The 12,924-nt window shown below is 39.7% G+C and overlaps 1 protein-coding gene across 1 annotated transcript in view; it reads right to left on the bottom strand.

Moving 5' to 3' along the window:
* GAP43 (growth associated protein 43) overlaps positions 1 to 12,924 on the bottom strand; it is a 101,463-nt gene that overhangs the window by 39,727 nt on the left and 48,812 nt on the right. Inside the window, exon 2 of the mRNA XM_047098549.1 lies at positions 4,775 to 5,384. Within this exon, the coding sequence (XP_046954505.1) occupies positions 4,775 to 5,384 (610 nt within the window). The remainder of the gene's footprint in view (positions 1 to 4,774; positions 5,385 to 12,924) is intronic.

Consider the following 12,924-nt stretch of genomic DNA (forward strand, 5'->3'; position numbering starts at 1 on the left):
GTTGCAACTGCTAAGTGAAAGAGAAAATGCAGGAACTGAGATACAACAGCACCTTGAAAGAGATGTAAAGAACTCCAGGGCTAAAACTAAGGTGAGGATTTAGAGTTCTATCAGTTTGACCCCTTGGTTTGTCACTGAATGTGTCTGTGGGCAGAATATGCATTTACTTTGCCTCTATTCTCAGAATGTAAAAGCAGAAAGGAAAATATTACTGAACGCCAGTGGATTGCTGTCAAGAAAAGCCAATAAAAATGATTACTCTAGCGGTATAAAAATGCTCCATAAAAACTTAATAATCAACAGTTTTTAAGCAGGATGCCACTGAGTATCTGACGGAGTGCCCACGTTTTATAGACAACATTTATGGGCTTTCACAACCCAAATTTTCACTCTTTATGAGTTGTGTATAAATTTGGGACGTGGTTGAAACCACATCTCAAATCAGAACTGCTTATGAGGCGCCCTGCCAAGTAAGTGTAAATATCCTCTGGAAATCTCACATCTAACACAGAGCTTGGTGGACGAGGATCTGTCTTTTGGAGAGCTAAAAATATTATGGATGGTTACCCTGGGCCTTAGGAAAATTTTGTTTGGAGGAACATAAAGAATTGCCCCAAATCCAGAAACACAGGCTGGGTATTTCATTTTCTTACACTTAATTATGATTCCAGAAAATATAACTTTTGCATCCATTATTTTTGCTAACAGTTTGGCAATTGAGACACACATTACATAAAAACTTTTTTCATCATGCTTCAAACTGCACGAAGCACTGTCTCATTCATATTTTGCTCCACAGTGCCTTGCCATACCTTTGGCATCCTCCATACCTCTTGCAGAATTTAATGGAGCCGATATTATTACTGTGATTGTTTTCAACACCATTCTCTGAATTTCATCCCACACCCACTACTGGATCAGGACTCTTTAAGATCAGTGGCCATATCTACTCGTCTTTGTGATCCTAATGCCACACACAGTAAAAAGTTGATATAAATGGAAGAACAAAAAAAGAAAGAAGGAAGAAAAAGAAAGAAGGAGAGGGGGAAGGAGGAAGGAAGCAAAAAAGGGAAGAAAAAAGAGGTAGTTAATTTTTCTGTTCAGACAAATAAAACTCCCCTGTTTCCAAGATCTTTATTGACGATCCCAGATAGAAAGAGGCAATGAAATTATGAAAATAAAATGCAGCCAAGTTCAACCTAAAGAAAACCTAGGGTAACTCAGAGTTATACCTGTTAGTAGTATCAGTCAAGTACCCTGTGGCAACCACCTAGTCAAGCTCTCTGATTTCCAGCCACCTGGATGGGTTACTCTGGTAGTGTTGCATCACTGCATATGGCCACGTAGAAATTCTGGAGTCCCCTATTGGGGAAAGTCAATACGATATCATGGAGAAGAGACACAGCAAAATTCTTTCACTGACAGCCCAATGAACACAGTGTGGCATTGCTCAGCAGGAGACACCAAGAACATTATCATTAAAGGCAGCTTGAAAGTTCTCTCCTCGTGGCTAAAGGGGAGCAGGGTCCTAGATATGGCTAAATACTCCTCCTCCTATAAAAGAATCATCATCAGAAAAGCACTGAAGTCTCTTGGTCATAGGCATATCAAGAGATGGGCAGGGAGAGTGGCAAAGCAGAGACAGGGAGATATAGTTGGGTGATTTAAAAAAAAAAAAAAAAAAGGAAAGAAAAAAAAAACATAACCAACTCCAAAGGTTAATGTAAAGAGCATCCACCTGTAATAAACTCATAAATAGTAAAAGAAGTGAAGCAACATATTTATAATTTACAAAGCATTTCCATTTGTATTAAAGCAGTGATGAGATTTAGTCCAAATTGTTTGACTCTCTTCCTGACAGAAATTATTGTCCTGAATTCTGAGTGACTTGTTCTGCCCCGAACCCCACTCCACCCTCTCTGCTTGTCTCTCTATACCCATCCAGACAGCCGTGGAATCCTACAGCAACCCAGGGTAGCCATCTGTTTCCAGACAGTGGAGCTCAATTGGAAATACTGTTATTTTAACCTGGATTAGAATGAAATCCAATGGGAGATAGAGGAAAACGTGGTACAGGGCTCCTGGGAATTGAGGCCTGCTATGCCGTGATAGATCTCCCTGTCACCTCTAGTTTCTGTGATTCTTGAGATTCACATATCTGGGTAATTTGTGCTTGTCACAAACAGCAGGCAAGGCTAATAGACACATCAGTCGGGATAGAAACTACAGGCAGCATTTCAGAATGTAACCAACATGACAATGCCTGCCCCAAACTCAGAAGCAGTGTAAAATAAAGTGTCCTTTGTGATTACTTTCAAGTACTTCATCCACAGTTTCAATTACCTTTCAATGTACATTTTAAACTCAGACTAATTGAGACATTTTTCAGTTGGAATTTGTAAAATTGAGGTTTTTGTTTGCTTACAAAAACCCAACACATTTTTAATCAAATTAAGTGAATAGAGTAAGCCAGTTGCAGGAGGAATAAGAGTGAGTGAACAAATTATTATCTACAAATTAAATCTAGTCAATTTCATTCATTCATCCATCCATCACTAGACATTTACTGAGCACGTACTAGATAAAATATTAATTCATTTGGAATCACCATAATGTGCAAAATAATGAAACCAAATTTCCTTAAAATTTTTAGACTTCTCATTGATTCAAGCAGTCCCTCTTTCTATTGATCCAAATCATGAGCACAAACCTAAATCACATCACATCTTTGTTTATTCTCATAACGTTAGAAATTGCAACTTAAAAAATATGACTTTGGCAACATCAAATATTTTGTTTTTAAAATCATGATTAATTTTTAAATTTACGAAAATAGCATAATAGGTAGTGCGTCATACATAAAGTGATTTCCAGCCATCATATCTGAGACTATAACCTTAAACCTAAAGAAAAACAGTTAATTCTCTTAATTATAAGAAACAAACTGATGGTTATCAGAGGGGAGGTGAGTGGGGGGATGGGTGTAATAGGTGATGGGGATTAAGAAAATACCATAGTCCAGGTGGCTTATAAACAGCAGGCATTTATTATTATCATGATGAGCACCAGGTGACGTATGGAATTGTTGAATCACTATATTGTACACCTGAAACTAATATAACACTATATGTTAACTGACTGCAATTACAGTAAAAAACAAAACAAAACAAAACAAAACAAAACAAAAAAAACAAACAAAAAAGTAGTTAACGAGGTTTGTTCTGCTGAGTAAATTAAAATCAACACACCATTCTTCATCATGTGCCTTACCTTTTCTAGGGAAATATCCCCATCTTCTTAACCACAAGGTCTGACCCCTGGGGCAGGTATGTAGTTAGAATAAAGATTTAAAATGAGTCACTGGTAAAAAGAGTTGTGTGATCTGTCTGGGGCTAGGGAATGCTAATAACAATAATAATTAATATAGTCTGGCTTCTTACAGAATTTAGGGGTTAAGGTGAAAGAAGTTGACTTGAAAATATCTAAAATAGACATCTGCCATATTGTAGTATCTAATTTTGTATCTAAAATGAATATCAAGGCAAATGTCCAATGATTAGTTTCTCAATCTAATGGTCAGATGCCAAAATATTTCCTTTGGAGGAGGTCCTTTCTCAAGGGCACAATGTGGTCCGGTCCAAATGTGGGTCCTTGGACACATCATGGGTTAAGTTCACAAAATTTGAAAGAAGTAAACCCAAACTTTTAAACTGGCACAGAAGCAACTTTATCTTTAAAGTCTTTGAGGCTGAAAGGTATTCATGGGTCATATTAGGCTAGAGAAAAATCTTGGAGACTGTTGACCTCCTTCACCACTACAGATGGTTAGGGTGAGAGATGGGTCTAGTCTCCAGAGGTGAAGTTCTGTTAAATCGATCTTGCTCTGAGAATGCTCTACTCCAATTCTGCACAGGCTTTTTGGGCCATAATAGTGAAAACACTCCAGCTTTCAAGAAAGAGCTCCAAACCAAAGAGAATCCAGTTACTTTTTATAATCATAGTCAATCCTCAATTATTTATGCATATGGTAGAAAGTCGCATCTTCAATAATAAAATGATAATTTATGTTTGACTTCACAGCATGTTCTATATTTGGGGTTTTTCTTTTGTTTTTGGCAACGTCAACAGACTTATTTTCCTAATTAGTTTGACCCTGATTCAATGTTACAATTAACATTCTCTGAGCGTACACACACATACTCACACTACTCACCAATTGATGGTGGGGAGAATGCCCAGAAACATACTGTGGGATAGGCAAAGGTGGTCTGAGATTATGTTTTTGCTGCCAGCAATTCACAAACTAGATCATCTGGATCAATAGGGAGTTGGCTGTACTTATAACCAGGCACTTCCTAGAGCCAAATAATCACATTAGCTAATTCCCATCTATAAAATATATGTAGCCTCAGTAATTACTTACTAAACTAAGTGTATCCAGCACACAGAATCTTTTTTTTTTTTAAACCAGGATTACCTAGTTTTACTATTTATGTCAATTCAGTTAACAAGATAATTGCCACATCTCGCTAGTACCAGCAGCTACACAGACCTGCCAGCGTTCTCTCACAGGCTTGGAGATACTTGGGAATGTAAGTGGCCAGACTTAGCTCGTAGTCCTGCCACTTTGGGGAATTAAGCACAGCTTCCCTTCATTTCTTGAAAACCCTTCTAGACTTTTCCCCTCTCCCTCAATGACCCTGGTGGCCTGGCCTTTCCAATAGGCCCCCTCTGGCCCACCCACCCATGGCGTGGGACCCTCGCGGTTGCTCACCTATCTTCTCCTCGGCTTGGCTGCCCTCCACAGCATCCGTTGGAGGCTGGGCTGTTGCCTTGGCAGCAGCATCCTCTGCAGCAGGGGTGGTGGCGGCAGCAGCAGCAGTGACAGCAGCAGGCACGTCGGCTTGTTTAGGCTCCTCCTTGGCTGGGGCGTCTTCGGCCTTGGAGGACGGCGAGTTGTCAGTGGAAGCTTTAGTGGCACTTTCTGTCTCAGCAGGGCCGGCCTTCTCCTCTGAGGGGACAGGAGCCTGGGGGGCTGCCTGCTCTGTGGCAGCATCAGGGGTGCCCTCCCCCTTCTTCTCCTCGGAAGGAGTTTCGCCTGCCTTGCCGGTTTCCTCAGGCTTGGGGCCAGAGGCAGGGGCCCCGTCAGTGGGAGTGGGACCTTCTCCCTCCTTCTTCTCCACACCGTCAGCAACAGGGGCTTCATCCTTCTCATTCCCTTCAGCCTCAGCAGCTTGGGCATCACCCTTCTTCTCTCCTTTGAGCTTTTTCCTTGTTATGTGTCCACGGAAGCTAGCCTGAATTTTGGTCGCGGCCTTATGAGCTTTATCTTCTGGTTTGATGCCATCTTGTTCGATCTTTTGGTCCTCATCATTTTTTTCAACCTTTGTGGAGAAAAGGGGGGTTTAAAAAAAAAACAAACAGAAGAGATGGAGTGATATTTTTTTCCTTCAAATCACAGCATTCAACAAATATTCATCAAATGATTTAGTTTCACTCAGGCTCCATAGTTGAAGTGAAGAGGTCAACAATACCCTGGAAATTCAAATCAAGCCTTTTTTCTCTCCATGATGGAGAATTAAGTAGAGAATACATTATCTGATGGGAAAACCAATGTCCTTTTGACCTTCCAGAATCACTGGCATTATTTTATATGTATTTCTTTCCCCAGATCAATGTCTCTTCATTACCAAACTTAAACCAGCCTTTTTAAAGATGTCCCTTGATAATTCAAATTATATTCATCCTAGGTTTTCATCAAAGAGCTGTGAAAGATACTGGTTTTTCAGAGTTCCAGAAAGGGGACTCTGTGAAAAACGTGATGGCTTAAAAAAATATCATGGATGAGGAGCACTGGGTGTTGTATGGAAACCAATTTGACAATAAATTTCATTTTATATGAAATTTATATATATATACACATATCATGGAAAAGTCTATTTGTTTCCCCAAGATTTCAAGTCTGGTCAGGAAACCAGTAGGACTGAGGCACAGAGTATCAGGTTTAGACAACAAATCCATCAGAGTTTAGTGCAAAATGCACATGAGTTTCAGGGCTTTGAGGGATTTGTTCGGAATGTGACAACTCAGAATGCTGGTCACAAAATGATGTCTACTTTGACCTGTATGTGGTCTAATATCAATAGTCAACACAGAGACCTTCAATATTTGAATACAGAAAATGGCCTTTTTTTTTTTTTTAGTGAAAAACAAAAAAAGAATGGAAAACACTGTTTCCACTTTTGAAAGAGTAGCATATATTCACTAAATCACAATTTCTTATTCCCAAAGCAATTTAAAACTAAAATTAGTTTGATATTATCATTAATAGAGTCATCCTGGTACTGAAGGCAAGAGACTAGAACACAAAAATTTTTTTTTTACCATTTGGTTGTAACATTTATAGAATAAAATATGCTGCAAATAACTTTTTATCCATAAGGAAATTAAATCATAAGATAGGCAAAAAAGGTATAGTCATGAAAAGAAATGTATAAGCAAGTACACAAAATTCTACATAGCTCCATTGCTCGCCATGGTGCCCTCATATGGTTAGATATAGTCTCCATTCATTTCTTCCTTTAACTTTTGAACATTTAACTTTTGTCCACTTTTGTGAACACTGTTGTAGGCAATGGGGAAATACAACAGTGAACAATGCAGCCAATGTCCTTCAAAAGACTACTAATAGAAGAGTGCTTATCATATACTACATCCTGTGTTTGGCCCCAATCTTGACTTTGGCCTGATCTTGGCCTCTACTCCAGTTTAGGAGGTAAGCCACAGCAAACCAACACAGAAGTATATTTTCTATCTGTCATACCAGCTCTGTCCCAGTGACCCAGATCTTGCTAATCATAATGTAGGTCTATTTGACATTCTTTGGACAGGCATATGGGCCTGTTGCTATGTAGGTTCATCAACATGCTAGTGGATGGTAGTTTTGAAAATTAACTACATGTGAGAGTAAAAGCAGGGTTAACAATTTTCCATTAAAATTTTTAAGACAAGTTCTTCTTCTTCCTCAGTTAACTGTGCATGTATCCACACAAAGAACAAAAGAGTGGATGAAAAGCACTTTGGAGAGCCCATTGGGCTCCCTCCCCCCAATGCCATGCTGCGACACTGTTCAGTTCTCTAAGGCACTACCACCTTCCCACCATCCTGCTGCCCTTGATAACTCCTACTGGGATGCACACAGCACAATCTGGGGCACGGGAGCAGCTGTCCCTGCCAGGAACTCTCTGCTCAGAGATGGAAGCATAACCCTGTTAAATTAACAGTTGTGAATGGAGCACAGAGCCAAGATGTTGTTAATTTATTTTACTCTATCTTGAGTTTTCTGAATGAGGCACAGTCTTATACGATAGGACATCTGTACTTGGGCATTGATGCCAAGTGATCCTTTAATACAAATACTGCTTCTTGTGAAAGTAGACAAACCAATTATTTCAGAGTGGGCAGGTGTGCAGAAAAGACCCTCTGATGATTCAAAAAAGCTACAATTTTACAGCCTCCCTTTTCTCTTTAAGAACACAAAGCAAAGGGGATGAAACTTCTTTTAAAAATCTGGAAAACATAAAAAGAAGAAAGCTGAGACTCTGCATGCTATAAAGAAAGAAACTTTACATGGATAAATCAAGGCTCCTCTGTACTCTCCCCCCCACCCCACCCATCTCGCTTTCTCTTTCTCCCCCTTTCTCTCTCTCTCTTCCAATTTTTCAGATTATCTGCCACTTTAACTTTCCAAATGATCAGGACTTAAGTTTCTATACATAGCATCTATGTTACAATATCTATTTAGAGGGCTCAGACTGGGCTTGAGTGCCAAGATTGTGGGACCAGCCTCAACTGAACAATCCAAGAGTATAAGGCACACAAGAGAAGAAGGGGTACTAGGAAGGGAGAGAATCATGTAAGACCAAAGTTAGGAGAGAGAGATGAAGGCAATCTTGTAACAGCTAGGCAAACAAATAGGCAGGTGTACCTAAAGAGATAATCAAAGTGTTCCATGGGCATGCAGCACATTCTGGAGAAACTGCTGGACCACTTAACATCATTAGAAATTTAGGGAAACTGGATTTTAGAGATTGGTTGAAAAAAGACAACTAATACATGTTTCAGATAGAGGGAAAGAGACAGATTGAGATGAAAGGAGAGGGGAATAAGGGAAGGGGAGGAAGGAAGGGAGGCAAGGGAAAAAAACGAGCCTAACATAAGGTCAGACTTAAATGACTGAATAGAAACATCCAAAGACAAAAATATTTTAAGTAAAAACTGGGTCTTATGCTAGACAGTGTTGGATTGTAAGTGTGCATATCCTTTTTTTTTTTTTTTGTACCTTTAATTGATTCTATTAATATGGCTTAAACTACAGGTTATTTTCTGGTAAAATTCCTTTCACAGTACTAGAGGTAATTGGACTAGGAGTACATTTTGGTGAGAGAGAAAACAAGAAGAGGACATTTCCCAAGACTGGCTACTGGGTAACCTAATGTGTCAAGCCACATAGACCTTTTCCTAATTGGAAATATAATAACTTACCTAAGACAAAGGCTATTTGAGCCCAGAGAAACCAGAGATCACTCAGTAAAAGCAGCACGGCTCCTTCAGTTTCTAAAAATGGCCCTGAGAAGTTAAGTGACTTGCCTAAATTTATAGGGTGATTAAGTCAGTGGCCCAGGTTATACTTGACTCAGGTCCTCTTTCCTCCCACCCAACCCCAAGTCCAATTTTATTGCATTAGTGACTTGCAATATCTTAGCCTTTCTTCTGGCAGATAATCCATAAAGCATCACGTCAACATTCTCATTCATTTATTCATTTAACAATACAGAGTGCCTATGCTAGGTACTATGTACACACTACTGAACAGATGGTACTGTATCTACCCACATAAGATTCTTTTTTTTTTAAATTTTTTTTACACTTATTTATTTTTAAGAGAGAGAGAGAGCACAAGTGGGGTAGGGTCAGAGAGAGAAGGAGACACAGAATCCGAGGCAGGCTCCAGGCTCCGAGCTGTCAGCACAGAGCCCAACGCGGGGCTCGAACTCACAAACCGTGAGATCATGACCTGAGCCAAGGTCGAACACTTAACCGACTGAGCCACCCAGGTGCCCCCATAAAATTCTTTTGTAAGTATGCTTTTGGAAGAGAAATAACCTCATGGTGCTTTAACAATCATTAATTTCCCAGGAATTCACAGTAGATGCCTGATCTTATACTCATTTTGTAAAGAAGTTAGGCCAACAATCTATGTAGTGAGTTACAGGTGCAGAAGGTCTGGAAAAAGGGGATCTTGGTATTTAATAGCTAAAGAGTCAGTTCATAAGTCTCATCAAGATAGATTTACTTTTAGGGTGCCTGGGTGGCTCAGTCAGTTAAGCGTCTGACTTCAGCTCAGGTCATGATCTCGTGGTTCATGAGTTTGAGCCCTGCATCGAGCCCTGCATCCAGCTCTGCATTGCCAGCTCAGAGCCTGGAGCCTGCTTCGCATTCTGTGTCTCCCTCTCTCTCTCTTTGCCCCCTCCCTGCTTGTGCTCTCTCTCAAAAATAAACATTAAAATTTTTTTTCTAATTAAAATTCTTAAAAAAAAAAAATTTACTTTTGGGATACCTGGCTGGCTTAGTTGGAAGAGCATGTGACTCTTGATCTCAGAGTCTTGAGTTCAAGCCCCACATTGGGTGTGGAGATTACTTAAATGTTTTTTTTAATTAAAAAAAAAATTACTTTTTCAGCTCAGTCCTATAACAAATAAGCTTTGGGCTGACCTCTGATGTTTTCTGAGATCATTTCAAAACTCTTTAATTTTTACATGGGATTGTTGCTATCTGTGAATTAACTGAGGAGGACATTCCAATGCAGTGCCTTACATGTAGGAAGAATCTCATTATAAGTTACAATCACTTTTTCAGGAATCTTCACTTCTATAGCTTATTGTCTTTATTGACAAATTTGTTCGGGAGCTCTAAAGTCTTAAAGGAATCCAAAGTATGTGAAATCTTTACTTTTCAACCAGTGCTAAAACCTTGGATGAATACTGGTCTGAAAAAGATGGATACCACTTTGCTAACTTGTTAGAAACTAGTCAAATTTCTAAATGGATTAGATGAAAGGGGAATAATTTTCAACAGTATTTAAAAATCACAAGTAAGAAAGCCAAATATAAGATGTAGCTATTTAATATCCAACATTGTTGCTCTGGTTAATATTTCCCTTTCCTTCTGGGGAAGGGGGAGCGCATAACTTAGGAGCCATTCTAAGATGTCCAAACATTTGCATTAATTATGTTACAAAAAAACTTTAGGCAAAACTCTATGAATGCCTGACTTCCAGAACTAAAATAACATCATCTGTTCAACTGGGACACCACAATTCATTCAATGTTTTCCAATTATCATAGGACTGCCTCAACCTTCCAAACACAGAAAAACTTGGCCCTATATCTACTTCTGCCAGCCATAAATACTACTATTATAATATTTCAAATTTTCTCTTAAACAAGATTGAACTATAAATGCTTTTAAAAATTCATTGGTGTAACCAATTCTTCTAAGAACATCTTTAGTTAATCAAAATATTTTCTCATTGAGCAAAAGATATTTCTGAGAAGCAAAATTGAAGGACCAGAAATATCTTAAGCCACCCTTTCTTTTTCATACTATAGTTTTCATGCCTATCAGGATCTTATGCAATCCATAAAGGAACCAAAATAAAGTAGTGATGATATATATAAAATTTGGCAGACATCTACTTATGGCTCACTCTAGTTTTATTAATAATTTATTGAGGTAAAATTCACATAGAAAATTTCACTCTATTTTTAAGCATAGTTTATTTTAAATATATTGATAGCATATACTTTAGAAAAAATGTCCAAGCATTAAAGGATGTCATACTGAAGCTTCTGTATTTCTTTAAACCCAGTCAAAGATCAGAAATTCAGGGATGCCTGGGTGGCTCAGTCAGTTAAGTGTCCAACTTTGGCTCAGGTCATGATCTCGTGGTTCATGAGTTCGAGCCCCGCGACGAGCTCTGTGCTGACAGCTCGGAGACTGGAGCCTGCTTCCGATTCTGTGTCTCCCTCTCTCTCTGACCCTCCCCCCATTCATGCTCTGTCTCTATCTCAAAAATAAATAAACGTTAAAAAAAATTAAAAAAAAAAAAGATCAGAAATTCAGTGAAATGCCCCTTATGGAGGAAAAAAAGGAGGATGCACCAACCTCCTCCAGTTCTGAAGATAAAATGTCTTCGGGTTTCTTTCTGGGCAGTTATAAGGAAGAAAGTGTCGTTTTTAAAAGATGAATGGCGTGCCTGGGTGGCTCAGTCCATCAAGCCTCTGCTTCTTGATCTTGGCTCGGGTCATGGTCTCGAGGTTCATGATATCAAGCGCAGTATGGGGTTCGACATGTGGAGACTGCTTGGGACTCTTTCTGTCCCTCTCTCTTTGCCCCTCCCCTGATCTCTCTCTCTCTCTCTCTCTCCCTCAAAATAAATAAACAAATGCAAAAATTAATAAAGGAAGAGGCGCCTGGGTGGCTCAGTCAGTTAGGCATCGGACTTCGGCTCAGGTCATGATCTCACAGCTCGTCAGTTCGAGCCCTGGGTTGGGCTCTGTGCCGACAGCTCAGAGCCTAGAGCCTGCTTCTCATTCTGTGTCTCCCTTTCTCTCTGCCCCTCCCCCGCTTGTGCTCTGTCTCTCAAAAATGAATAAATGTAAAAAAATAATAATAATAAAGGATGAATTGACACAGCTATGCTACACATGGTTCCCTCAACACTCAATCTGGTTTGAAGATCTAACTAAGGGTGTGGGTGGGGTGGAGCAAGATGGAGGTTGAAAGCAGTGAAACTGTGCTTTTGCCAACAAGTGTCATCACATTTTAATTTCTTTTAACTTAAAAATTTTTATTTTTTTGAGAGAGAGAGCACATGCACGAACAGGGAGGGGCAGAGAGAGGAAGAGAGAAAAAGTCTTGAACAAGCTCCACGCCCTGCATGGAGCCAGAGGCAGGGCTCAATCTCAGGATCCTGAGATGATGACTGGAGCCAAAATCAAGAGTCGAATGATTAACTGACTGAACCACCCAGGTGCCCCTGACATCACACTTTTAAACTCTGATTTTCAGTCCAGTACAAAATCCTTTTTTAGTTCCTGGTCAGGTGGGAGCACAGCAAATATATAATGACCAAGATCATCTCCAGGGGAATGTGGGACATTGAGTGATTTTGCAAAGCCTGGAAGAGTGGTAGTGAGGCAACTCTCTTTCTCCCTTCAAGTAAACGATGCAGCATATTGCTGCAACTTCAGAGTTATACTAAACGAATAAGCGATGAACCATGGGAATCTACCCCCAAAACCAAGAGCACACAGTACACACTGTACGTTAGCCAACTTGACAACAAATTATATTAGAAGAAGAAGAAGAAGAAGGGGAAGGGGAAGGGGAAGGAGAAAGACATGTCCATTGGTTGACAGACTACATAAGAAAACCAAATATCCCATTTTGGAAACTGGAATAGTAATGTTAAGTTTTTTTGTTTTTTTTTTTAATTTTTTTTTTCAACGTTTATTTATTTTTGGGACAGAGAGAGACAGAGCATGAACGGGGGAGGGGCAGAGAGAGAGGGAGACTCAGAATCGGAAAAGGCTCCAGGCTCTGAGCCATCAGCCCAGAGCCCGACGCGGGGCTCAAACTCATGGACCCTGAGATCGTGACCTGGCTGAAGTCGGACGCTTAACCGACTGCGCCACCCAGGCGCCCCAGTAATGTTAAGTTTTCAGATAAGAGCTGGTTATCAAAATATGGGTCTTTAGCCCACTTTCATATACTATTTATTTAACATGTACAGCCCACCTGCTTCCAAAAGAATACAAGGTGGCATATGTATCCTAGTGGAAGAGGACACAGTTTCCTTTC

This window comes from Lynx rufus, unplaced genomic scaffold (genome assembly GCF_022079265.1).
Source record: "Lynx rufus isolate CCGP_SWC_20201006 ecotype Redwood Valley unplaced genomic scaffold, mLynRuf1.p SCAF_5, whole genome shotgun sequence".
Lineage (NCBI taxonomy): Eukaryota > Metazoa > Chordata > Mammalia > Carnivora > Felidae > Lynx > Lynx rufus.